The 27537-nt window shown below is 59.3% G+C and overlaps 1 protein-coding gene across 3 annotated transcripts in view; it reads right to left on the bottom strand.

Annotated features, from left to right (window-relative positions):
* Nucleotides 1-27537, bottom strand: part of NAV1 (neuron navigator 1) — a 228814-nt gene that overhangs the window by 154241 nt on the left and 47036 nt on the right. For all 3 annotated transcript variants that reach the window (XM_062211580.1, XM_062211581.1, XM_062211582.1), the window contains exons 2-3: nucleotides 11998-12753; nucleotides 7587-7690 (exon numbers count right to left, since the gene is read on the bottom strand). In XM_062211580.1, coding sequence (XP_062067564.1) covers nucleotides 7587-7690; nucleotides 11998-12722 — 829 coding nt within the window. In that variant the 5' untranslated portion in view covers nucleotides 12723-12753. The remainder of the gene's footprint in view (nucleotides 1-7586; nucleotides 7691-11997; nucleotides 12754-27537) is intronic.

The following is a 27537-nucleotide window of genomic DNA, read 5'->3' as shown; positions in this document are numbered from 1 at the left end:
CCACAGCCGTCTACGCAGGCTTGCTTGTTTCAAGGTCATGGAATCAAAACCTCAAGTGGGACCTTAAAGGTAATCCTACTCTCCGTTCCACCTTGGGGCAGAACCAATCGGACCATAACAGACCCTGTGACCTCACTGTGGGCCAAGCACGCCCCCCCAAAGGAGGAGAAACACGGGCGGAGGCCTCAGGTTGTCTTGCCAACGCAGTGTGGACACCACTAACCCAGAACAGACTGGCTGAGCCTGTGCTCACAGAAGCCACCGTCGGACATACGCAGATGCTGTGTGCATGGTCACGTCCCCCCGTCTGGGGAGCCCCAGGTGACCTCCACCAGGTTCTCAAATCCGTTCTGGAACCCAAAGAATCAGAAACAAGTGCAAGAGGAAGAGACGGCTTCGCTCACTGGGGCCAGAGCCACCAGGGCCGCTGGGCTGAGAAACCTGGCCCCACCCCCCGAAAACAGACTTCCTGTCTCTGTGCCACACCCCTTCTCTATTGGCATCTCGGTGCCTTGGTCCCGGAGCTCCTGCCCACCGCCCGCAGCCCGGATTCTGTCTCAGGAAGGCCACAGTGGGCGCGGGGGTCGGCCCCCGCCTCTGGACAGCGCCTGTCTCCCCAGGGCCGGGCCTGGGGCTGCTCTCCGTCCACGTCCACAGGGACTGTGTGCGCATGCTAGGGGGCCCCCAACCTTGGGGTGTCCGTCACGCACACAGCAGAACACTCTCATTGCCTCCTGCCCAGCGTGCGTGCAGGGGGTGCGTTTTCCCACAGAAGGCTCGGCTGAGCGTTTCTCTGCCCTGGAGGGGGGGGGGCCTGCACTCACTGACCCTTCCTGGATCCTGCCTTTGACTCTCTGCAGCTCCCTCTGAAGCCCAGGACCCGGCACGCAGGAACCACGTACAGGAAGTTGGTTTTGACCCCTTCCGGCTGGGGCCTCGCAGCACTTCATCTAGAGAGGGGGCTGCTGTGTCAGTGTCACCCCCAGAGCTATGCCTGTCAAGCAGTGCTATGGCGTAGGGAGCGCCTCTCAGCAGGGGACCCCAATCCTCTTACTAAGGGGGTGGGACCATGTGTCCCAGCTTCTGTCCACTCACTGGTGCCTTGGCCTTGACCGGTTCAGGAGCCGGCACTCCTTGGGATAAAGCCCGCTTTGGCCTCCCCACGGAGACTCTCATTAGGAGCGGGGCTCGCCAGCCTCTGCAAAGACCACCAAGCCAGGGCCCGGAGGCCACGCTGCGTGAGCCTGGAAGTATAGCAGTGGCAAAGTCTGGCAAACGGTTTACTTCCCGCGGCTGGGACCGCTCCCCGGCCCCTGGATCACACCCTCCATCTACCGACCCGAGGAGGGCACTTCAAGACAAGTTTCTTGTGGTGTGAAGAGAATCTGAAATCCACGCCCCCCTTTTCCACCAAGCCACTCCCATGAAGCCCTGTGGAGCCCTCGTACGCATGGCTTCCAAGTTTTCTGAAAGCAAAATAAACTCATCTTGCAACCCCATGTCCCACAACAGGCAGTGTGCCCCAGCCTTAGCCCCAGGACGTGGCATGGCCCCAGGGCGCAGGGAGAACCCGCAAGGGGAGCTGCGTCCCTGGAGACCTGCCAGGAGGGAGACGAGGCCAGCGCAGACAGGTGCTGGGTTGGGGGCTAATTCTCTAGGATTCTCTTCCTCACCCATCCATCTTGTTAGCCTGGAGGACTCAGAGGGAGGGGTGGGGCCCCCAGACCGCTGTTGCTTGTATCCCAGGGTGTGTCAGGAGGCTGGAACTCTGCTGCTGCTTTTTGGGATGGGAGACATATGCTCCAGAGGCACCATGTACAGCTGCACAGGCTGCACACTGCACAAGTCCAGACTACAACTTAACCTTCCCAGGGTAGACGTCTGGGTTTGTCCTGAGAGGAGCACTACTTGGCGGGCAGAACGTGAGTCCCTCCGCAGCCGGGTCTCGCAGGGCAGCACCAAACACGGAAGCGTGGCCTCGTCTGCCCTCGTGTGCACTCAGCCCCGTGCACAGCCTCGCACACACCTTCTCGAATAGGAGCAGTCTGGGCAGGGCCCAGCGCAGGGACACCCTGGGGGGAGGGGGCTCCAGGCTGTCCGTCACAGCTTTCCTTGACTCTCCACTGAAATGGCTCCTATGGGGCCCAAGTCAATGCATGGAGAGAAATCCCGCCCCCAGCGAAACGCTGGGATGAGGCAGTCACTCAGCTTCTGCCCACTCAACCTCCCCCAAAGAAATGGAATCCAGATCCCCCCAGAGTCTACTTCAGGCCCCTGCAGCAGGGACCTCGGACGACCTCACTCCCCCCGGTCTCTGCCTCCGCAGACCCTGCCAGAGCTGGGCTCTGCCGTGCCGGACACTCACTGCCTCCCCCAGCCTCCCCGGGCACCCCCACACTTGAGGCCTCTTCCCCTCCAATGAGGTCATGACTTCTGAAGACTGGCTGCCTGGGTTCCTGTCCTGGCTGGACCACCTTGGCCAAGTCACTTAACCTCTCTGTGCCAGTCTGCTCATCCGTAAAGGGGGCGTGACCATAACAGCACTTCCTTGGGGCTGGTGTCGTGACGCAGCAGGGGAAGCAAACACCTTTGGTGCCACCATCCCAGCACCAGTTCAAGTCCCGGCTGCTCCGCTTCCCATCCAGCTCTCTGCTATGGCCTGGGAAGGCAGCAAAAGATGGCCCAAGTCCCTGGGCCCCTGCACCCACGTGGGAGACCTAGATGGAGTTCCTGGCTCCTGGCTTTGGCTTGGCCCAGCCCTGGCTGCTGCGGCCATTTGAAGAGTGAACCAGCAGATGGAGGATCTCTCTCTCTCTCTCTGTCACTCTGCCTTTCAAGTAAACACATACATTTTTACAGAATAATAATAATAGCACTTCCTTTGGCAAGTGGACGAAGCAGTTCTGTGCACCAGGTACCCTTCTAAGCCCTTTACCTACACTGATGCATTTTATCCTCAAGGAGCCCTGTGACCGTCCTGTGCACAGTGATCCCACGGCCTGCCCAGGGCCGCCCAGGGGGAGGTGAGAAAGCCGTGATGCAGGCCAGAGAGTCACGCTCCATCCTGAGAGGAACAAAGATGCCGCGCCAGTGCCTGGCTCCCGGGACAGCACAGGAGTGGCCGCTGCTGCCGCTGGGGTGAGGGCGACCTCCCGTCTCAGCGCCTGGACGCCTGCTCGGCCCAGATGCCAGGTCTGCTTATCAAGCAGGCCTCCGCATGCCCCCTCCCCAGCCTCCACCCCCGTGCTCCCACGCCTCCTGTGCCTGCAGCGGTGCTGACCCGCACAGGGCCCTGAAAACACGGCTAATTTCATCCGCCCCTGAACCCGCTCTGGTCTCTAGTCAATTGTTTGCATGTTCTCTCTCCACGGATGGCTGGGACTTCAGGCTCATCCTGGCCCGGGAGTCCCCAGAGGGCAGGGAAGGCAGCGCTGGGAACTCAGCATGGAATGACGCAGCCTTGGAGGGACAGAGAGGCCAGTGGCATCCTGGGGCCTGCTGGGGCTGAGGGGGACGCCAACAGGGCTAGCTGACCCCAATTTCTTCCCTACGGCATGGCAGGGGCTGAAGGAGACCGAGGCGAGGTGGGAGGGTGGCAGCTAGCACAGTGAGCACCCGCGGCAGATGGAAGACGGGGGTGGGGGCAACAGGAGGCTGATGTGGCCTCTGACAAGCAGGGGCTCAGCGCCTGCCACGGCCCCCAGCTGTGTATCCTCAGACAGGTGTTCTCAAGTCTCTGAGCCTAAGCTTGCTTGTCTGTCACGCAGGGTGATAATACAGCCTTCCAGGGGCCAGCGCTATGGTGTAATGGGGTTAAGGTGCCACCTGCAATGCCAGCATCCCATACAGCGCCAGTTCGAGTCCCGGATGCTCCCTGCAAATGTGCCTGGGAAAGCAACAGAAGATGGCCCGAGTCCTTGGACCCTTGCACCCACGTAGGAGACCTGGATGAAGCTCCTGGCCCCTGGCTTTGGCCTGGCCCAGCCTGGCCATTGCAGTCACCTGGAGAGTGAACCAGCAGATAGAAGCTACCTCTCTCTCTCCGTCTCTCTCCTTCTTTCTCTCTGTAACTCTGCCATTAATATAAATAATAATAATAATAATATCACCTTCCAACGGCTGAGCCAGGTTTCATGAAGGACCTCATGTAAAACACCCAGCATGGAGTGGGTGCTCAGGAAACGGAGGCCATGGTCACCGCTGCGTTTTGGGAGTTTGGTGTCTGGGGAGTCGTGGGGCAGTGACGCTGGCCCCAGTCCATCTGCTGGCTCCCCATGCACCGCCAGCAGCCATTTCTCCTCTCTCCCCATGGAGAGTGAAGGAACCTGAGTGACCCGAAAGGCTCAGCTGCTCATGTTCAATCCCAAGCCCTTGGTATCCCGGCCTATATGAGTTTGGCCTGCAACTGCCGGGGGCCCAGTGCGAGCCCCTCTCCCAGAGGGTGTGGGCCCCAAAGCTCCCTCCTGCCCTGCAAGAGCACAGCAGCGCTGCACGTGTTCCCAAAATGGACACTCGCGCCGCTCCCAAAGCCACAGCATAATTGCAGCTTGAACATGGAGTTAGCTCCACAAGGGAGAAGCAGGCGGAAGAGGAGCTCAGCGAGGCCAGCCAGAGGCCAGTCACCCCGCGGCCCGGTGCTCTCCCCACGCCAGCCCTCGGAGCAGGAGGAGGAGGCAGGGGGCAGGCTCTGGCTGGCTCCTGGCGACAGATGTTAGGACGAGAGAAGATCCACTCAGGGCTCACTCAAACATGCCACAGAGTGGAAGTAATTAAGGAATCCGTGTAAACCCCAGGGCGACCTTTCCCTGTCCTGCTGCACACAGCCTTGTACATGTGGGCACGTGGCGGCCGCGGCGGCGGCTCCGGCTCCCCTCGGTTGTCCAAACAGAGATCCGACATCAGCCTGGACACCGCTTGGCCTGGACAGCAACCGTGGCTACGGCCAGCACGGGGCTCTCAGCAGCAGCGGGCTGGGGCACACGTACAGACACCCGCAGGCTGGGCACTTGCACACTTGTCCCAGGGCACAGGCAGCAGGAGCAGCTGCTTGGGGTCGCGGCCTTTGGGATGTAGGAAGGCCGTCCCCATCACCTGCTTGGTGGCAAGTCATCATGGGACATTCTGTCCCTGCTATAGAATGAGGGCAAAGCTTCATGTGGACTCTCTGCAGAGTTCAGGCAGGGCAAGGAAGGAAGTGCCCCAAGGCTGAGAAAGCTCTTGGACCTTCTTGGGCTCCCCTCAAGGACCCTACCTCCCACCCCCAAGCAGTGAACCTGGAGGCCAGAGAGGACCTGGCTGGCCACAGAGCAGGGGGGGCTGGGGGCTCCTCCCCAGTTGGTGGAGCAAGAGGAGGCTCGCGGAGGGCAGACGAGCGCCGGGGCTGCTGACTTTGCATCCCTCCCCCGAGCATTCAGCTGACTCATTCGACCAGCACGGATCGCCAGGCCCCGAACTAGGCGACGGAGATCAAGCCGAGTTCGTGGACAGGAAGGGAAGATATCGGAGCTTCGGGAAAAGCACTGTCCCCTGCCACCTCCACACTGCTACGGGGACAACACGATCGGTAACTGTGAAATCACTGTGTTGGCTTCTGGGAGTGCCGTGACACTCGGGTACGACAGGGTCCTCCCCCAGGCACCCAGTTCTCCTCCTCCAAGGCAGCGGGTCACAAGGCTGGTGGCCTCCTCGTGGGAAAGACCCAGCGAGCAAGACAGGACCGGTTGCCAAATCGAACCCTCTAGACAAAGCTCGCTGGAAGGAGTCCCCAGACCATGAACTCCTTGGAGGCAGGACAAAGCCTTGTCCATCTGGTACCCCGGTTACCAGCAGCGTCTGGCTCCAGGTGGACATTCGCCGAGGGTTTGCTGGTTGGATGAACCTGCCCTGGCAGGCCCTGAGTGGCTCAGCGGTGGAAGAGCGAGGTGTCAAATGGAACTCTGGGCTGGCTCCTCTCTTCTCTGTTTTCAGGCACAGAGGAGTGGGGGCTCCCGTGCACAGCAGGCCAGTCCCAAATCTCTCTGCCCATCCAACCCACCAGAGAGCTCGGTGTGTCCTTGGCACAGATGGCTCACCACGACATCTGGTGAGTGCCAGAGTGCGGGCAGCACGGGGAGCCTTGCTCCCTTTCCCAAAGAGCCTTGGAGGAGGCAGTGTCTCCACTGCTCTGGGTGATAGCCACCTCCCAGGGGCCACGGGCGGGCAGGGGCCCGGCACCCTCCCCGGACTCTGCCGGACACTCTCGGCTCTCGCAAGGCGAGGTGGTCTCCCAGCTGGCAAGCCCGGGGCGGTCCTCACGCCAGGCTGCCGAAAATGTGAAAAGTCCAAGTCCTCTCAGCAACTCATCGGATAACAATTAGGCTCCGACACTGTGGCGGCCACATAAGGAAGCCATTACACTTAACAAAACTGTAAATGTAAAAATAGAGCTCCACATAGTTTCCTGGTTACCACACTCTAATTCTGATGGTTTTTCAGTGCCAGCAAAATTGAGTTTGCTTTTGTCCCCTGCCATGCCCTGGTTCCTCTGTGTGTATACTTATTGTGGGTGGAGAGCTTGCTTTCTAAATGCCGGGTCCCTGCCCACAACCCTCTCCCGCCTCCCCAAGGCGCACCATGGAAGAGCGAGGCTTGCCACTCAGTTTGTTCCATGAGCACTGCCACAGACCAGGGCTGTGGGACCCCCAGCTGACAGGCCAACGGGACCCCCAGCCACCTGCTCGGTGGGGCACAGAGAAGAGAGCGTGGCACAGCCGCAGTGCCCAAAGGTCTCCGAGTCAGGCTGTGTCCTAGGCTCCAGCTCTGCCCACTAGAGCAGGGCACTGGATGAAGGTGTAAGACAGACCCTCTGGACATTCAAAAGCAAGTTCATTGCTTCCTTGGGGGCAAGTTTCCCTCTGGGAGAATAAAGGACAGTGCTGGGGTCCACAGTGCACAGTCTCCTGTGCCTCTGGTGTGCATCACAGCCATCCATTGGCCTGCTCGCAATGCTGCAAGAAAATCAACTTGCATCCCGAGATGCCGCCGGGTTTAGAGTTTGACCACTCAGGACCGCCCTAGGATACACACCCAGATCGGTCACTCATGCACAGACTCGAAGCACCTAGGGATGTACCTGCAACAGGCGGTGGCTCTGGCCATAGGCATCTAACTGCAGGTGTTCTTGCTGACTCTGCCGCTCCCAAGGCTCAGTTAACAGATGTTGCAGGGGCGGGGCCATGTGTGGGAGTGGCCTGCCTCCCTGGCCCCCAGCACCTTCACCTTCAACATGGCCCTCGCTCAGAACCTGGCTCTCCCTCTCGAGGCTCATTACCATTGTCACGACCTCGCACACGACACACTCGCGACACCTCCTACAACATGAGCATCTACACAACTCGGCGGCCACTTGCCACTGTGCTTGTCCTCACCCCGAAGTGCTCCCAGATGTGACGGACAACCCCTGGGGTGAATCGAGCGTGGCAGAAACTCGAGGTGACGTATCCCTGTCACCCTGCTTAGCTTGGGTGACTTCCTCCATGTGGACAGCAAAGAGAGCTGCAGCCTGGTGCCCCCAGCCCAGGAGGAAGTCCGGCCCCCAGAGCACTTACCCATGCAGGAGACGCTCTCCTCAGCCCTCCCGGAGGGTGCAGAGTAGCCATCAAGGGCCCAGCTGCCCTGGGGTGTGGGGCCCGGTTCCTGGTCTTTCTGCAGCCTGTGGGAAGGAGAGGGGAGGTCACTCAAATGATAGAGGTTATCTTGGCCTCAAAGCCCCTCCATGGAGCTAAGAAAACTGTCTTTGAGCTTGGTTCTGCGCCCTCGCCTGTGCCCTGCACCGCCCCGGGCAGGCCCTGCCTGCTAGGCGTGTGCACGTACAGGCCTCCGTGCAAAGCTGGGCCAGGCAGGGAGCCCCGAGGGTGCTGCCATGCCTGAAGCCAGTCACCCTGCAGCGTTTCACCCATTCCTGGGAACACGCACACCCCCCAGGGCACAGGGAGCCCCCAGCACCTCCAGGCCTGAGGTCCTCCATCCTGCCATGATCTCTACCCTCAGGGTGTGCACACACACAGGGAAGAGCTCCCGGGGAAGCTGCTGGCACTGGCTCCTGGGAGCTCAGGGGGTGCACCAGCCTCCTGGGGCTTGCTCACAGCCCAGGCAGTTAGGTCAGGAAAGGAGGAGGGGCGGGCTCGGCGGGAAGCACAGCCCATGTTGGGCCTGCTGTAGCAGGAAGGAAGCATGAGGTCTCTGGGTACCAGCTCCCAAGTGCACACAACCCCAAACCTACAATCGCTCCCAGGAACAAAGGCTGGGGGAGCTTTCATTATAGCAATCACCCTGGGCTCTCAGAGCCGGCCCGCCCACCCGCCGCCCACTGTCTCCAGCTAAATGGACCCTTTGGCAGCTGGGCAGGCGGGGGAGGGGAGGGCGGTGCAGGCAGCAGAGATTGGCAGGCTGGGCCCAGGGATCCTGGGACTCTCCAGTGCTACTGAGGTTTGTCTTTCTCTCTCCAGTTTTCACTTTTGCCACCACCTAGATGGCTCAGGCTCTGGGCCCAGCTCTTGGGGTGTAAGTGGGACCAAATCTCTTCTGCTCCCTGCATCTGACTTCCAAAAAGGGGGCACAGGAAGGCCCAGGCCGATCTGACAGTCCCTGGCTGTGCTGGGTGTTTGCTGCCACTGCTGGGCTCCTTCTAAGCCACACAGGCCATGCTGAGCTCGCATAGGCCCCTCGAGTGGGCGCTGGGCACAGGCAGGGCCGGGGTACTCCGGGGAAGCAGAGGCCTGAGGTTGGCCCCAGACAGGGCTTGGTACCGGGAACAGTCACCATGTACTGCTGTCTGCCCAGGCACAGGAGCACCAAGGGGACAAAGAAACACTGGAATTGGCTATTTCTTGGAATAAAGTAGCACAGATCTAGGTTTCTGATGCAACATATGGGGAAGAAGGTAATGGATCATTCTACAGGGAGAGCAACTTCTACACAAAGCAGCAAATGTTTCATTGAAAAATATCATCTATGTAAAGAGCTAGCCACAGAGCTGCTCTCCGACCCAGGGCAGACAGACAGTATCCAGTATAAAAATCAAAATGGGAGTTGGCATTGTGGAGCAGGGGGCTGAGCTGCCGCCTGTCACAGCAGCATCCCATATGAGCTCTGGTTCAAGTCCGGCTGCTCCACTCCCAGTCCAGCTCCCTGCTAAGGCGCCTGGGAAAGCAGCAAAAGACGGTCTGAATGTTTGGGCCCCTGGTGCCCATGGGCAAGACCTGGATGGCGTTCCAGGCTCCTGGCTTTGGCTGTTGCAGCCATTTGGGGAGTGAACCCAAATGCAGGAATCTCAATCTCTATCTCTCTCTCTCTCTCTCCCCTTTTTAAATAAATGAATCTTTTTTTAAAAAAGTAAAGATCTAGAGTTTTGCTGTTGTGACCATTACTGCCATAGTATGGTACAACAGCAGGTGAGGGTGCATGGGCCAAACGGGCCAGGAACTCCAGTCCCAGGAACACCAAGGAAGGCATCCTTCATCCGTCTACCGTCAGTGGGTCTTGCACTGGCATCTACACCTGCCTCCTCCTCCCCAGGCACGGCCTCCATGCCTGACTTCTCAGCCTGAGTGGACAGCACCATCTACGCCGGAAGTCGGACACTGGTTCAGCCAGAGAGAAGAGAACCATAGTGGCAACCCCATCACCTGCTCTCCTGGCCCCTTAACCAAGCCTGGCCAGAGGTTTGTCCAACAGGGGAAGAAGACAACTGTTGGGCAGAGGCACAGGTGGCAGCTGGAAGGAGGTGACCAGGCGGTTCTGGGGTGAGTGAGGTGGAGGCTGTCTCAGATGCGTGAGACAGGACGACCAGGACGGTGCCCCGAGGGCGCACATCTTCTCCTGTCCAGCGAGCAGGGTATCCAGATGGAGCAAAGCCTCCACGGGAAGAGCACGCCCGGACCCTTGGCTGTGCAGGAAGGGGCAGGTGAAGATGGCAGGCAGGCTCGTTCCCTGGAGAAGCAGGTCAGGGACAACTGGCTGGAGACATGGAGGAGAGCACAGCAGAGATTTCCACGAAAACAGGATGTCTGTGTCTTCCAGGGAACAGATGGCAGCTCCTTGGCTGGGAAGCTTGCAAGGGTGGCCCAGCCTGGCCCTTGGCAGAGCCGGCCGTGGCAGCAGCCCTGGGCGCTGCAGGGTATGCTGGCTCCTGCCCATCTGCCTGTAGCATCTCGGGGTTTCCATGGTGCTAATCTCACCCTTGCCGAGCCGGGAGCCTCCCTCCAGCCCTGATCCAGGGCCTGAAAGGTGGGCTGGGGAAGAAACAGACGTGGGCACATGCCTGTTTAAAATGTAGACAGGCGATGGGTGTTTGCTGGATGAGGGAGACACGCATTTGGTTAAGTGGTGCCGACATGTTCGGATGAAAAAGTTCTGACCTCTTCAGAAAATGTCAGGTTCAAAATACAACCAGGGGCCTTGTAGGCTGAACAATGTAAAATCTCAAACAATTTAATACTTTCCCCCCAAAGAATGAATTCAGAATGAAGGAATCAGGTAGAAGAAAGTCGGCGTGCAAAACTGCACTAGTTGGAAAAGGCATCCAAAAGGTCCACCCTGTATTTCTGCCGCTTGGGTTCTCACAACAGCTTTGGAATCGAAGCGCGGCAGATCCTGGGTGACAGAAGTGGGTTGCCCTTGCACAGTGGGAACCCTCCGCGGGCAGCACAGCCGGGCAGCACTCGGGGAAGAAGTCAGCCGGGATTATGCAATAGCACGGTTTGCTGCCTTACGGCCCATTTGTAACCCTCTCTCGTTGTTGGACAGCTCTTCTTATTGACCTCAAATCTGTCTCAAACTAACTTCCGTGATGCCGAATCAGCTCCTGGAGCTGCACCAAGAAAATCTAACTCACCTTCCGACACGCCAGCCCTTCAAACAGTGGAGAACCTTTCTCGGACTTCCACTAAGCCTTCCCTTCCCACAGCAAACTTCTCAGTTCCTCTCATCATTCTTCTAGCATCTTTTCTGGATCCCTCACCAACCTGTGAGTCTCTCTGAATCTGTGTCTGGGCAACGCTGTCCCTGTAAAGGTGGTGTCCATAGCCGAATGCGACACTCTACACGAGGCCTGAACACGCACAGAACACAGTGGGACCCCCAAGGACCTAGGACCATCATGGAAGATTCCACTATGGTTTTCAGAGCTCAAGACACGCACACGTTGGATCCCAGTGGAAGTTACAGGTCCGGCTTCTCTGACGCCTCCCAGGGCCCAGTGTCTGGGAAATGACATACAAGCTTTTCTGCACCCAAAATGGGAGAGTCTCTCTTTGCCTTAGCAAAAGGGGGGAAACAAAGCTAAACACAGGAAGTTGGTTCTGTCAGGAAGGCACCCGGGGTGCATTTGAGCTCTCATAGTCATTACATTCTAGTGGACTTGGTGTGGCCATGTCAGTAAGGAATGTCAACTTGTCGCTTGGAAAGCGTAGCTCAGTAAGTGCTCGTTATCCTATGCACTTAGCCTTCCAGGTCTGAAAGAAGCCGGCCAGCCCAGCTTGTGGACCATGGTGCTGTGAATACGGGTCCGGCCGCCACTGCCGCCACCAGGGCTGGCGACCCCTAGGGGTCCACTGAAGAAGCATCACAATCACCCAGCGCTACAGCAAGTGGAGTGGGGAAGCGAGTGAGACAGACATAAGGTATCGCGAGAGCCCAAGGAAGGCACCGTGCCCACGCCCACGCGGGCAGTCCAGTTCCCACGTGAGGGGCAAGACTAACGTCTGTACAGACCTCCCCGCCCAGGCATCCAGCTCTGAAGCATCCATGACACCCTGACTGCTCATCCCTTCCCAGACCGCACCAGGAATGGACATTAGTGTGTGTGGCGGGGGGACATCTCCCTTACGTGTCTGCTTGGTGTGGAGTCCCGAGCTCAGACAGCCCAGAGCTTGGATCAGGACCCCCTCTGCTCCCCAAGCGTGGCCCCAGCACCATTGTTCCCCCTTCCCTCCCTGCCTGCCCCTGCCCCCAGCTCACCTGTACTGGAAGGGCGCCACCGTGGCAGTGACCGGCTGGCTCTGCTGATGGACGGAGGAGAAGCTAATGGCCCCTGGGGTGGGGGAGGGGCGTGTGCTCCGTGCTGGGCTGCAAGCGGGAGAGGAAGCCACTGAAGCTGCGTCTTCCTCAGGCTCCAGGGACCTGGGCGCCCCAGCAGCCATGTAGTCAATGTCCCTGTGGTCTCTTCCTGGCCAGCCGGGAGGTTTCTGGTCTTCGGGAGCCCCCGGTAGTTGGGCCTCTCCATGAGAACTGGTCCGGGATGGGCTCCTGCCGCGGGTCTGGCGCACTGGGGTCCCTTCCTGGGCCTTTTGCCTCTTTGCATGGGTGCTCGGTGTCTCCCCAACTCTTCTGGACCCAGCCCGGCTGCTGGAGGGGGCCGCTCTCGGGGTCACCCGGGGGCTGCTCCATGGGGAGCCAGAGAGACCTTCAGCACCCTCAGCCGGCTCCTTCCCTGCCCTGGCAGCCTTGGGCGAGCCCCTCCCCACGGAGGCCTTCGGAGATAAGTTTCTGGCAGGGCCTGCAGCCCTGCCCAGTCTTGGGGAGGCTGCGCGCTGGGGACTGAGGGCCAGGCCAGCCTGGCGCGGCCGCAGCTGGGGGGAAGCAGCAGGTGTCCGAATCCGGGTCTGGGAAGAAGCACGAGGCACAGGGATGGAGGAGGCATAGTGGGGGCGGCTGGCAGAATTCACATTGGCCATCCCATTCATGGTCAGCAGGGCGGCGATGCCGGCTACTGCCCTGCAGAGAGAGGTGAGGAAAGAGGATGGTTAGGTGCAGCCCCAAGCTTTGGTCCCTGAGCGTGTAAGATGGTGCTGGAGCCCCTGGGGAGGCACAGGACTCCTGGGTTCCCATCGTCCACCAGGACTCTGTGTAATTCCTTCTCTCTGCAGGGTAAGGCTGACGGGAGGCTCCTGGGCAGCACCGATGGGCACTGCAGATGGTCTTCACTGACCTCTACGGGACCCCGCCCTGTCTGCTGATGCACAGCTCCCCTTCTCACAGCCCCTCCCTCTTGGTCCCCTCACTGCCTCGCACCCCAGCCTTTTCTCAAACGTTCCTTCCACTCACTGCCCCGCCGACCCGGCCCTCACCCAGCACATGCCTCTGCAAGCTTCTTCCATGTCCCACTGGGTCCCACCCCAGAGAGCAAATCTGTGAACGGATAAGCCTCCCCCTTGAGCCTCTGCCAATCACTGGTCCTCACGTATGCCCCTTTCCCCCCTTGCCACCGCCACCCAACCATCACCCAACCCAGCTCAGTCGTCCTTTCTTGCCCATTCCCCATCTACCTCCTGCCTTAGCAAAACCAATCCCTGCCACCTGCAGCCCCCCACCCCCCAACACACACCAGTAGCCTCAGACACTGAGTGTGCCACCCTCGGCTCAAGGCACGGAGGAGGAAGCAGCAGCAGCCGACTGGCCCTTCCCTGACCTTGGACTCTGAGCTCTGGGCCCATATGTAGGATAAACCGTGAGCAGTCAGGCTGGAGCTGGGGCAATGGTGGATTTAGAGAACTACCACTCAAAATGAGTCCGGCTTGCTCTCCTGACTGATAAAATAATTTCCACAAGAAAGAGAAGTATGATGAGCCCATCCCCCTTTCCTCTAACGTGCATGCTTTTTAAAATCATATTTATTTATTTAATTGGAAGGCAGAGGGACAGAAAGAGGGCGAGAGTCCATCCGCTGGTTCACTGCCCAGATGGCTCAACAGCCAGGCCACCGTCTCCCACGTCTCCCACGCAGGGCCCCCTGCCCTGTCCCCAGCCCCAGCACGCAGGGACAGCCCCCACAGGAGGGACTGAGAGGCCCTTTCATAAAGGAGCCTCCAAAGGTGTCAGGCAGGTACTTCACGCATCTGTGACGATCTGGGTGAATTATTTAACCCGTGCCATCCCGGCCTGCAAAACGTGGGTAGGATAAAAACCCAGAAACAGCAGTCAGGGAGAGAAATGGGGGGTCTTTCAGCTACGAGAACACGGCGGCCCTGGAACCAGCATTCTTCCCCAGTGCCAGTGAGAGTCCTTTCACTTTGTCTCCCCCGCCCACCCAGCCACCCCTCCAGGGGTCAGCAATGTGCATCTGTGACAACCCGAGCAGGACCAGAGGTTCAAGGGCAGACCTGCCCAAAGGCTCACATGGGCCCCAAGCTGCTGACCTTGACTTCTAGCACAGCGCTGGGCTGAGCACGGACCACTTGAACTGGGCTCTTGGACCAACTGATCCGTCACAGCCCTGCCCCTGGAACATCAGCATTCCAGGTTCAATTCCTTGCACAGGTAAGGTGCCAATGGCCCACTTTGCTTCCACCCCCAGCCCCAATCCTCACCAAATCCCGGTGTAGGAGCCAAAGCCAATTAGGACCCCAGACCACCCCTTTGGGGACTGCACGGGTGAGAAAATCAGAACTGCTTCTCAGCTTTGCCTACGGCTCTCCTGAGAGTTGCTCTCCCACCCGGGTTATGCTGCCCAGGATACCCCCTCTCCCCGCCCCAGGAGCCCAACTCACCGACCTTGTCCTGCAAGCATCCCCAGCTCTCAGCTCTGACCCCAACAGCTCAGACCTCCCCAGTCCCTCTGGCTAGGGCTGGTCCGACTTCCAGCTATGAGAGCCCTAAGGCCAACCAGGCTGCTCTACCTCACTTGCTAATGGAGCAGAGGCAATGGATGCTTTCACTGGATCATCATTTTTTCAAAAGCTTGATGGCAAGAGGGTTTTAAAACATCCCCGTGGTAGGTCACGGGAGCCCCACCCCTCCCTCTCCACTGCAGTTGGGGCCCTGCCCTCCATCCTCAGATGCCAGCCCTCGCCTGGCCTGGGGGCAGTATGTGCTCAGGGTGTGACAACCACTGTCCCTGCTAGGAGCCTTGGAGCATCAGACCATGCTTGGGTGCTGCAGGAGGGCTCCCCACAGGGCTACTTCGGCCCGACAGGAAAGGGGCCACAAAGGAGCCTTCCTGGTTTGCCTCCCGAATGACAAGCCACAGGGACTCAGCATCTTCAAGGGAACCCACAGCATTCGCCTCCTCCCCTTTTATTGAGACATTGTTTCGAATCCTGACAGTAACCTTACAAGGTAGGTTTGATCATCCCTATTTCACAGGTAGGAACAATGGCGTTAGAAGGTGATGTCACCCAGCAAGAAGGAGGCAGACCTGTGCAATTCAAACACATGGGCCACACCCACCCAGGACCTGCCCAACCTTAGCCAGCACAGCCCCAGCCTCTGCTTGCTGATGGGCAGCTCTGGGCCCGTGGTCAGGGTGGGAGGCTGCATCCAGCTTACAGGGTGGAAACCAGAAGGGAAGAGAAATCAGACGCAGGCAGCTCTGGATAGGGGAGGCCCTTTTCTTCTCTTCCTCCCCCGCACACTCTCAGAGGTAGCAGTTTTCCACCCCCAGTCCTGTTTGCCTTGGGTGGTGCTGGGAGGCAGGTGGCCCGTGTGTAGGCAGCATGGAGTCAGGGGTCTGATATGCCCAGGTGGCAGCAGTAGCAGACCCAGGCTGGAGTGGAGACTGAGGAAGACGCTGGGGTTATGGGTGTCTGGCAGCAGGCAGTAGGGGTGGGTGGCTGAGGATGGAGAGGAGAGCATGAATATCCCGGCTGGGATGTAAGCTGAGACCCACGGACAATGAAGTCTCCTAGGCTCAGGGGTAGAAACCTCTGCCCAGGTGCTCTCTCACGGCCCCAGATTCCTGCGTGCACTCTTCATGGACCAAATGGTGTAAGGGACTCCGTGTTTCTTCTTGGACTCAGTTTATCTCCTTGTGAAACGTGGGGAATCTTTTCTGCCCACCCTGTTCCCTACCTCCTCGTGCCCTGAGCAGACAGAATGATGTCGACAGAGAGTGTGGCCTCCCAACACGCCCAGGGGTCGCTGTAATGGTCCCCCATCCCCTGGACCTCAGGGTCCGTTGAAAACGCCCCAGAGAAACAAGGACAGGGCTCTGTTTGCGAAGATGTCACAAAAGATGATCAATGCTTGGGCGATCAGGACTGATCATCTTTTTGTGACACCCTCACCGTGGGTCTGGGATTCTCACGTGTAGAAGGTTCGGGTGGTGCTTAGGCGGAGACAGGGGCCCATTTCTTTCTTATGTATGCCTGTGAGTATACATGTGCACTTGTGTGTGTGCACATGCACAATCCTGCAGACCTGCTACCTCCAAACATGCTCTCTTTGCTCTTCCTCCTTCCAAAACTCCACTGACTCTCAGTGGACCACAGGAAAGCCTCAAGCATTCTCTAGTTCCCTTTCCAGGGACCCCTGTCCCTGACAACGGACTGGGGGAGTTAGTGCTCCCCCTTCCAAGACAGCAAGGCATTCACGGAAAGGTTCAGGACAGGCTCCCTCTGCTCCACGACCACACATTTTGGTTGTGCACTGTCTGTGTGCCAGGAGCTTTGGCAGGTGCAGTGGCAGCCGTGATAGGGTCTGAGAGCCAGGTTCTGCTCTCAGGGAGTGGGCAGTGTGGTGAGGAAGAACCACAGGCACGCTATTCTCCAAGCAGCGTGTGCGGTGTGCACTGAGAGGCAAAACAAAGCAACATGGGGAGGAATGTGTCACGGTCCACCAACGAGGCAGAACCGGAGGCTTTAAAAAAGAGGTGGCAGCCAGCCTGGTGGTTTCAGGTCTGGGCTCTTCATGCCCAAGGAGCTATCTATGTATCCGTGCCTCAGCACAGACTCTGCTCTCCCAAGAGGTGCCGTGTGGTACAGTGGTTAGAGAAGCAACTCTGGGGGCAGAGCACTGGGCCCAAAGCTTGGCTCTGTCATTTGCTGACGGTGGGACCCCAGGCAAATCCAGGATCTCCAAGTTCTCTCTGTAAAATGAGACAGACAGGAACCTGCTTTGTAGGGCTGATACCTGTAACATGCTTAGAACAGCGCCGGGCACGCCTAAGGGCCCAGCAAGGGCTTTGTTACCAAGGTCCCAAGGACAGAAGAACCTTCTTTGTCAAGTGTTCCTCCACCCAGGGAAGGCAGCTAGGCTGCCTGGTTTTCCCGGAGACTCCACAGGGGCGGGGGTCACAGCACCTGCTGGCCTGCCTCAGAAACCTGTATCCTCAAACAGGAAAGACACCATCCGTGCCGGTAATAACACCCAACTGCCCACCAACGGAAGGTTTGGAAAGTGGGTATGGGAAGAATAAAGGCTTTCCAGTTCAAAAATCCTAACTCTGCCACTTCTCGCTATGTGGCTGTAGACAAGTCATTTCTGTTTCCTGTCCCCAGGGTCCTCATCGGCAATGAGCAGTCCCACGTTTCACAAAGACTAGAGAGACTGAACGTGCGCACTCAGCGTGGTGACTGGCACACCGTGGGTGCTCAAGAAATGCAGAAATTCCACAAAGGAGAAAGGCTGCCCCTCTTCCCGGAAGAGGAGCCAAATTCAGGCGCTGGGCCACGCTGGAGGATGGCAGATGGTAGCTCCCATGGCCAGGGAGAGGCGGCCCAGCCGCACACCGGACCCAGCTCCTGTCCTGGTGCCTTATTTGTAAATCGAACACTCGTTTGCAGTTGCAAACGGCGTGCCAGGCACTGCGCTAAAGAGCTTCACCTACACCGCCTTGCAGCTGTTCCGCGAGGTGGTGCTGCCGCCTTCAGCCCCTCTTCCAGTGCAAAGGCCCTGGGGCACAGAGAGGCCGGGGACAGCGCCCGTGGTCACACAGCTGAGCGTCTAGAAGCCCACAACGCAGCGCGGGTCAAGGCCTCGCCCCCGCTCATTCCTCTCAACTCATTGGAAACGCCCAGAGCCAGGGGGCGTCCTCTCCTGGCTCGGAAGACGGTAAGAGCCCGAGGCCGGCCGCCTCCCATCCGCGGGGCAGGAAGACCCCCGGGCTGCGGCTCCCCACCGCCCGCTCTGCCCTTGCGGCTGCGGCTGCGGCCCGGCGGGCGGGGCGCGGGGCGCGGCCGTGGTGCTGATTGGACAGCTCCGCCCGCAGCGCGCCGTTAAAGGGGCCGCGGTGCGGTCGGGGCGTGCAGTCAGGATGCCCGCGTGGAAAAGTCCAGAACGTCCCCCACCACAGCACCGAGAGCTGGAGATGACGAAAGAAAGAAGCAAAGCGAGCGAGCGGGGCAGGCGGGAGGAGAAGGCACTGGCGCGCGCACTGGCGGCACCCGGGCCGGGCAGCGGCAGAACGGAGCAGCCTTGGAGCCTGAGCCGCCCTCGCTCCCTCCCCCAGGACCCTCTGCCCGCAGACCTGCGCGCTGCTGCTTCCTGGCCCCAACAGTGGCACCCACTATCAACACGAAATAATGACAACCATAGGCTCCCGTTACTGGAGCCCCCATCTCATGCCCCATTTCTGAATTTCCGGTTAGCACCTCCTGTCAATCGTTCAGGTCAGAGTAGCACAGAGACTGTCACCAGAATGCTTCTTCCGCCTAGGTTTCTGTCTTCTCACTGGAGTGTGAATGCCACGGCCGATCTATGCGGGACAGGGGTGAGGCCGGTCAATAGCTGTGGCCAGCAGACCAGGTTTGCACGGTACGCTCACCCAAGACCCCAGCAGGGGTTGGCAGGAGACATGCGGAGGTGTCATCTCCAGGACCCCGTTCTGAGGCACTCGGATACATGGAGCAGGTTCAATATGCAGAGACAGGAAGGGGACAGGGTGGCCCTCCGCGGCCCAGAGCCCCCGACAGCACTGCCGGACCACACCGGGTCTCTGCATTGGTCCTCCACCCCCCACATGGCTGGCTCCCTGGAGACCCTGATGATCCCAGGACCAAAACCTCCTGCTCCTTCGGCGGCAGTGAGGGTTCCACCCATGAGGAAGACTCCACAGGGGACACGGGGTCTGCCTGGGCCTCGACCTTGCACTTGCCAGCCTCCGGGGCTGTGATCTGCTTTGCTGTCTACAGTCTCCAAGTGTCAGGTATGTTGTTTCCACGGCTGAAGGGACTAGGGCGCACACACACGCGCATTCCAGGACGTATACACACTGCCGCACACATACACTGACACACGTGGGCACACGCACATCACTCACTCGTACACACCTGAGCATGGTCTTTTCTTTCCCTGCTCTCCCAGCCCTCGTGGAGCTTCCGTGTGGCCCATTTCCCAGCCGCCTGGGGGCGGGGGAGGGGCAGTGCTCAGCCTGCCCGTCCATGTCCATCTCCGGAGACATGGCGCCCACCACCCCTTTGTACACAGTGCTCAGCTGAGTGTGGATCAAGACCACACCGGCTCACTCACGGCGCCAGGGTAAGGCGGCCAAGGCAGGGAGGGCAGCCACGGCAGGGAGAGCGGCCCCCATGTCCAGAGGAAGGGGCCTGTCCAGGCGCCCGCACCGCAGCCTGGCTGACTCCAAGTTCAGGGCTCTTCCCCCACAGTCTGCTCTCCGCACAAGACCCCAGTGTTCTCAGCCTGGGCACCGTGCGCAGGTCCCCAGGGCTGGCGACAGGACTGCAGTGGTCATTCCCTGACCGTTTATCCTTCCTGTCTGGCCTCTCAGCACAGAGAAGAAGGAGGGTCTGTGACGGGATGGCGGGGAGGCCATTGTGCCCGAGCTCTCGGCCGCCAGGCCCTGGCTTTGGGCTCCAGCAAATCGGCTAAGGCTATTCAGCTGGGCCTGGGCCGAAGAGGGCACCCTCCAAGTCAGGGTCAAGAAAAGGACAAGGATGGGTATTAAGCATGGTGCTGTCCCTTCAGAGTGGGCAGGGCGCTGCCAGGAAGCCGCGGTCGGCTGGCTAGCATTTGGCAGGGGAGGGGGACTCAGTACCCCCAGCGCCCGCCTGGCTGGCTCCCGGCTCCAAATGGGGATTAGGATTGTTCACAAACACTGGGACTCTGCAGCTCCAGCCCCGGAGTCCGGGCTCTGCCAACACCCCCAGGAATTCCCTTCTTCACAGGACTGTGGCCAGGCCTCCCTTCTCGGCAGATGGCACCATGTGCCGCACAGGAAAGATGCGGCTGGCCGTGCTCACGTCAGGTGACGCCGGCGCACTCAGCCTCTCGGCGCCGAGAACCCTGCCTTGCACTCCTGGGGCAGCCGAGCCCAGTCCTGAGCCCAGAAGAGGCCTCTGATTCCTCTACTGCCCAGGCTTGGCGCTCCCGTGGTACTTCCTCCACCTGCTGCCCCGAACAGGGCTCCGGCCCCTGAATCTGTCTGCCTGAGGCAGGAGGTATGGAGACCCCAGACACATCTACAGAGAAGAGCTGCTCACTGCATGCCCCAGCAGCTCTCTGAGACTCCATCTTCCTAGGCTGGAAGTTCTTCCAAGCGTCTGACCGCTGCCTCTCCTGCTGCAAGTCCTCCGTCCTGGGGGCCTGTTTCTCACAGCCTCCGACCTCCGAGGGAGAAGCGGAGTTTGGAGCCACGCAGCTGAAGGCTGCCGTGCTTGTGTCAGCACGCCGCGTGTTGCTCCGATTTGATCCAAACAGCTCCACGCTCAGTCTCCTTGGTTCCTTTTCAATTAGCCAAGAGAAATGATTTAGTGCTAATGAAAATCGATGGTTTAAAACTGTCCCACAAATCACAGGAGGCTGCAGGCCTTGGTTATAAATACCTCCCAGGAAGCAGAGCTGCGAGGGATACACGTGCAGACACACATGGCTCCCTCCACCCCAGCTCAGCAGAGAAAGCGCCTCCCCCTCCCCACGCCCAGGCCCCTTCCTCTGCTCCAAACAGCCCCAGCTCCACACACCCCAGCTGTGCAATCTGGGCTTGGAGTTCCAAGTCACGAGCGTGCATTGCCCAGGTCCCCGCAGGTGCCCGAAGACACCTCTCTCACGCTGACACATATACGAGTAAATATTTCACTTTCTTCCTCCCAAGCAGTTACCAAACGCTTCGATTCCAGATGGATCGGAGCAGCTCGGTGGAGGGGGAGCAGAGGGAAGTGCAGCCTTGGGGTGGGGGAGGGCAGCACAGCTGAAACTGGAGCTCTCTCCACAGCCCCCCAGGCAGCCGGCCAGATGACCGTGTCTCCCACCAGACCTGTCAGCTCCTTCTTTCTCACGCTCACTTTATTATGTTTTCTCCCCCAGCTTAAAGCTTCCAGTGTTCCTCTGTGGATGGCTTTTCCAGCCAGGCAGATGGGAGGTGGCATTGCTCGACACACCCACCAATCTGCAGGGCCCCTGCACCGGGGAAGGGAGAGGTCTGGGGGATCCTAGGCTGTTCTCGAAGTCCTCCAGCCCAGGGGCCCGAGCCACTGTCCTGCCTGCAGTGCCACCCGCTGACATCTGGAGATGCCCGGCCTCCATGTCTGACTGCAGAGCTGCCGGTGGGTCTGCAAGCGAAGTTCCACCAGCCATCAGCTCTCCCCTGCGGCCCTGGGTGGCTCAGACGTGTCACGGGTGCGGGTCGGGGGTAGGAAGCCTGGGAGCTGGAACAGAGGATCGGATTCCTCCGCTAAGCGTCTCTGAGTTACTCGGTCTCCACGAGCCTCGGCTTTACAATCCGGGCACTGACGAGAATCCAGGTCCCATTGCCTCTGGCTCCAGAACAGTGGAGAGTGTGTCCGTTGCCTGTCTCGAGCAAAACTCAGCTCCTGGTCCAGCTGGCTGCACCAGCCTCCCTCAGAGCCAAGTCAAAGCGCCCTTGGGCCCCCATCCCTGCCAGCCCACCCCTGCCAGGCTGGGAATACTCCCTGCTCTCGGCAGCAGCACACGTGTGGGGTGTCACGCACAGAGAAGGAGGGGGCCGGGCCTGGCTGGTGCCCATGCTGCGGGGAAGAAGCTGACCCCAACCCCAGGAAAGGAGCCCCAAGCTGGGAGGTTCCCAGAGGGGCCCCAGGGCCTTGTATCATGACAGAGCCAGTGGGGGACCTGCCTAGGCAGGGCCCACACTGAGGAAGCCCCTCCACTGCACCCCCGTCCCACTGGGCAGAGCCAGGACCTCACTGCCCTGGGCATCCCTCTGCCCAGAAGGGTGATCAGGTTTGGCCAGGGCAGCCCAACAATCAGAGCCGAGGCAGGAGGCCTACCAGGAGGCACCGACGGCAAATGTACACTCAGACCAGGGACCAGCGCCACTTACTGAATGGCAGAATGAGCCGTGCATAACTCGTCGGGGTGATGTTCAGAGTCTGGCTCTGTTCAGGAGCTGTGCGGCCCTGGGAGAGCTGCAGCTCGTCAAACTCTGCGGCTCCATCTGAACAAGGACCACGCCTACCCGGCAGAGGCTCCAAACGGATGAGACGGGGCGTGGGAACCGCTCCACGCGCAGGATGGGGCGGGGGGGGGGGGGGCGGGGGGGGTATCAAGGGCAGTCGTTACTCACAAAAATTGCAGCACGCACACTTGGAAAAGTCTTAAAAGGATAAAGAAAAGTCTGCAACCCAACGAAGCTGACCCTTAGCACATTTTAATGCTATGAGGCTTTTTTCTTTTTAAAAAGGTAGAGAGAGAAACACACAGAAAGCTCTCCTCTGCAGGTTCACTCCTCGAATGCCCAGGAGCAGGCGACTCCACCCAGCTCTCCCAGGTGGGCAGCAGGGACCCAGGGACTTGCGCCATCGCCCGCTGTCTTCCAGGGTGTGCGTTAGCAAGAAGCTAGAATCAGGGGCACCTGAACCCAGGTGCTCTAACCCAGGTGCTCTAACAAGGCAAGCGGGTGTCCCCACCAATGCCTCCGTGAGCAGTTAAAGTGTTCTGGTTTCTTCCATGCTTGTGGCCATTCATGCATGCTATGGAACTGTGACTCTACATACATTTTATATCTTTTCATTTACCACTTATTGGGCATTTTTGCCTCTCATTTTGAAACCTTTAGGAACTATTCAAAAGAACACTTTTTGTTTGTTTTGGTTTTTTGGACAGGCAGAGTTAGACAGTGAGAGAGACAGAGACAGAGAGAAAGGTCTTCCTTCTGTTGGTTCACCCCCCAAATGGCTGCTACCGCCGGCGCACTGCACTGATCCGAAGCCAGGAGCCAGGTGCTTCCTCCTGGTCTCCCATGCGGGTGCAGGGCCCAAGCACTTGGGCCATCCTCTACTGCCTTCCCGGGCCACAGCAGAGAGCTGGACTGGAAGAGGAGCAACCGGGACAGAATCCGGCGCCCCAACCAGGACTAGAACCCGGGGTGCCGGCACCGCAGGCGGAGGATTAGTCTAATGAGCCGTGGTGCCGGCCCAAAAGCACACTTGTTAACAGATACTAAGATGTTCCACAAATGCGTCACACCAAGGTCTCGCTGGGTCACTGCAGCCTCACAGGCCACTTCGCTCATTTCCGGTTTCCCAATCCCAGGCCCCACACTGGGACACCCACTGTGCCGCAGCATCACCATCCCAGCTGCCTGTGCAGCAGCAGGGCTGTGGCCTGTGCTGGGGGCCTGGCCCTCCAGAGCATGAACACCACCCTGGCGCGGCCAGGCCACACCTGAGAGCCAGGGGAGGAGACGCGTGAGGCAGCCCCGCACCCAGCAGACTCTGTTCTGTGCTCACCTCCCCCCACACACAGCACAGACAGGAACGAGAACTGCTCGCCTTCGCGGACTGCAGTGGGAAGAAGGCACCGAACACTGAGCCTGGAGCCTGGGGGCTTTCTGGCCCGTCTGCTCAGAGTGTGGAGGGGCGGAGATGGCCCTCTGCCCAGAACGCCTGGGGCCAGGTACGTGGACCTAAGACCGCTGGATAAGGAGAGCCACCTAGGGAAGTGCCAGCAAAACGGGGTGGGGCTTCACAGTCCCTGTGAGTGACAGGTTCTGGGTTGGGGTGTGGGGTTTGCTGAGTCCCTGTGAGTGACAGGTACTAGGTTGGGTGGGTTGGCTGAGTCCCTGTGAGTGACAGGTTCTGGGTTGGGTGGGTTTGCTGAGTCCCTGAGTGACAGGTTCTGGGTTGGGGGGTGCGGTCTTCCATGCACTGCTGACGTGAACAGTACACACAGCGCAAGCAGCCTGCCTCTGCCTGCAGCAGAGGTTTTGCGACAAGAGCCCTGTCTTCTCGTGACCACATGGCCAGATAGGTAGAGCTTAGGCGCAATGATTGGCCTGAACTTCCTCACCTTTCTTTTCCTCATTCCCCTTCCTAAGACATTACTCAATGTTTCCACCCCACAGCTCCCTGGCAAGCAGGTGCCAGGGCCTCGGAGCCTGGGCTGCGCCAGCCAGGGCCCCCTCTGTACACATCAGCACCTGGAAACCCAGTGCTGCTCTCCCCTTCCTCCCCTCTCCCTCCTTCCCTCTGCTTCCCTGCAGGTTCTTCTGGGCCTTTGGAACAGGAAGGCAAAGGGGACAGGCAGCGACTACAGAGACAAAGCCCACCTGCAACAGCACAGCCGGAACCTTTACACGGCTCTCACAAACTCAGGCAGGAGCCCATGTGGCCCCAAATCTCAACACCACCCCTGCCTTCCATCTCTCTCCCTAGCCCTTCTCCAACGGCAGCTGGCCCTGTTCAGACACTCCCCACCCCCCCCAACCTGTGTCCCACCCAAAACACTGCATTGCCCTGCTCATGGGAAATCGTCCCTCCTCCAGGCTGCCCTCCAGAGCTGACCCACAGAAAGGTGGCCACGTGGCCCAGCCCCATGTGTCTAAACAGAAAACGCCCCTGGCTGTCAACCTGGCCACTCACATGAAGCTTTGTCTCTGCACAGCGACTTCAGGCCCGCAAGGTTTGGGCTGGGACCATCTGTGGCCCCTCTGGGGACCCCAAGAGTGAGCAAGTCATTGCCAGCCAAAGTGCACAGAGATACAGGGTCTCAGGCTCCTCCTGCCACCACCTAACTTTTTTTTCTTTCTTTCTCTCTCTCTTTTGGCAATACTTGTTGTCATGGAGATTCTAACACAATGGGACAGGTAGGAGCCGGTTGCTTGGCAACAAGATGCTGGCAGTACAGGATTGGCTGCCAAGGACTAAAGGAGTGGAAAGGATGGTGAGGAAGGTGGGAAAGTAGAGAAACACCCTGGGGGCGCCAAAGGCACTGGCGAGAGAAGCAGGAGACAGCCCCAGAGCAAAGACAGAAAAACAGAGGCCAGAAGAAGGCGCACCTCCCCAGGGCCGGTGGCCGTTTGTGGATGTGTAGGCTGCCCTCCGCAAAGACAACAAAGCAAAACAAACACACATGGATCTGTTTTCATAGCTGTGTGTACACTGCAGGGGGTGAACAGAGACCTAGACAAAAAACAAGCCGAGTGGTGCCAGCAGACACCATGGTACGGTAGAGATGGCAGGGACTCCATCCGGCCCTTCCTTGATGTGTGGCCCAGTCGAGTGGCACCACCTCCTGGAGCCTCAGTGTTCTCACCTGTAGAATGGGAATAGCGGCATGTATCTCGCAAGGTGGCTGAAAGAACCGATGTGACAAAGTGCCAATCTGGGACAGAGTGGCGTTCAGGTAGTGGCCCGTGGCCCTGGCCTTGCCTGAAGCCCCATCACTAGGGCCAGAACTGAAAGGCTGTGTGGCAGAGTGGAAAGATCCCAGGGACCCAGGGCCTCCATCCAGACCAGTGAACTTAGGTCTGCAAGATTAGGGCAAACTGTTAACCTCGGTCTCAGCCGCTCATCCGTAATATGGGGATAACGAGCAATGACTCCATAAATGAGGACCAATAACCACTCCCTGCTAGCTTCCAGGAGACTCTTACTCAAGTAGGTGGATAAAGAACCTAGCACCTAGCAGGTGCTCCCCTCCTAACTGCCTGCCTGGCCCACCCTTTGGAGAGGAGACCTGTGTAGGTCTGGGCTGGAGCCCTCCAGGAAGGGCTCCGTGACTCCTGGGTGTCCTCCTAGGCACTCACATACGTGACCCTGGAGAAGCCGGTGAAAGGGTGCAGGCATAGGGAAGACAAAGCAAAGACACACCCTCCAGGCTGTCTTCCCAGTGAATTAACTTCACCGCAGCAATGACTCGAGTCACAGACAATGACATCGAAGCACAGAGGCGGAGGGGCGTGGCCTGACCGCAGATATGGAGGGAGGGGGGGACGAGCCCTTCTGCATGTTTCACAGGTAGGCAGCAGTTCCATGCTGGGGCTCTGCGAGGTCTGCTCCCGAATCAGGAGTCACCAGGTCACAGGAGAGATCTTCAAGGGGGTGGGACTGACCCAGTTTCCCAGGGCGGCTGGCGGATGCTTCCCAGGAAACCAACTTCTCTTTCAGGGCCCGTCAGGTTCCGCGGGCTGCTTTTGATGTCCGGCCCACACCCTTCCTGCTGCTGTTTTCCAGTCCAGTCCTTCTGGGAGGCACTGAGCAGGTAACTGTGTCACCAGCTTCCCGGTTCATGCCGGGACTGGGGCGGCAGGCAGGCGAGCAGCGACTCACACAGACACGGCTGAGTACAGCTGTCTCGATGTCTACACCGCTCCCCCAGCTCTCACCCGCCCCCGGTGCTCGAAATCCCTCTGTGGCTTTGAAGCCAACTTTTCCAATAATGCCAACAGGCACCAACAGAGGACGGCTGCCACCAGTGCTGCGTGGCCTGAATCCGGCTGGCCAGGGTGGGGGCGGCTGGGAGTGGAGGCGAGTATGCCCAGGGGAAGCCAGAGAGAGGGTGAGAAGGAGCTGGAGAGGCAGTGGGCTTCTAGCTTGGCTCCATGCAAGCCTCTCCCACCTATGGCAGCTCACATGGGGGCTCAGAAGGCCTGACCCTGTGGCCTAAGGCCGCTGATTTCATAGTCAAAGGATGATCAGAACACAGGGTCCTTTGGGTCCAATGGTGTCCAACTCTTCTCCTGCACTGGGAAGAAACAGGAGGGGAAGAACTCGCAGGTGCAGCCGCAGAGATCTGGGGACGGCTGCAGGAGGTGGCCTTGCCGATGAGGATGGGGGACAGCCCTCCCACGTGCCCCTCTGCAAAGCCATTCTCTCTGATGTGGCAGTGGGGGCTGGAGTAGCAGATGCCCCTCTTAGGGGCTCTGGGCGGGGGCAGTTCCCCCACCCCCACCCCCGGAGCTGGAGCTGTGGCTGTGGGGGAGTGGAGACGGGCCTGGCGGCAGGGGTAAGGGTGGGGGTGGTGTTCCCCTGCTTTAAGGAGCTTCAAGTTTCTCAATTTTAAGTGCTGGCTCTGCTCTTAGTCTGTTCCAGCTGCTGGGACAAAATCCCATAAAGGGAGTGGCTTAGAAACAACACAAAGACATTTCCCACGGTTCAGGAGAAACCCAAGTTCAAGGTGCTGCAAACCCCGGGTCCGGCTCGTTACACGGCTGCTTCCAGCTGTGTTCTCAAGGTAGGAGGGACACGGTGGTCCCTGGAGTCTGCTTCTCAAAGACACCAATCCTGTTCACGAAGGCCCTGCCCTAGGATCTGACCGCCTCCCAGAAGCCCCACCTCCTAAGACCAACACCCTGAGGCTAGGGGCTCAGTGCAGGAAGTGTGGGGGGCTCCACCTGCAGACCCTGGCCGCTCCCCCTCCCCTAACAGCATCCTGAAGACTCCTGAGGTTAAGTAACACCATTTTGGCTTAAACGGATCTGTCTCTGGCCAGAAGCTGGGAGGAGCAGCCCCCCCCCCCGGGGGGGGGTGTCCTGAGAGCTGGGAAAAAGGAACAGAAAAGCAGGTTCCCTGCCAGCTTTCTCAGAGGCCCAGGGAGAGGAAGCCTCCCAGGAGCTGGCTCCGAAGAGGG

This window comes from Lepus europaeus, chromosome 14 (genome assembly GCF_033115175.1).
Source record: "Lepus europaeus isolate LE1 chromosome 14, mLepTim1.pri, whole genome shotgun sequence".
NCBI lineage: Eukaryota > Metazoa > Chordata > Mammalia > Lagomorpha > Leporidae > Lepus > Lepus europaeus.
The sequence above is the reverse complement of the archived record's forward strand: the minus strand, read 5'-3'. Positions and strand labels throughout refer to the sequence as shown.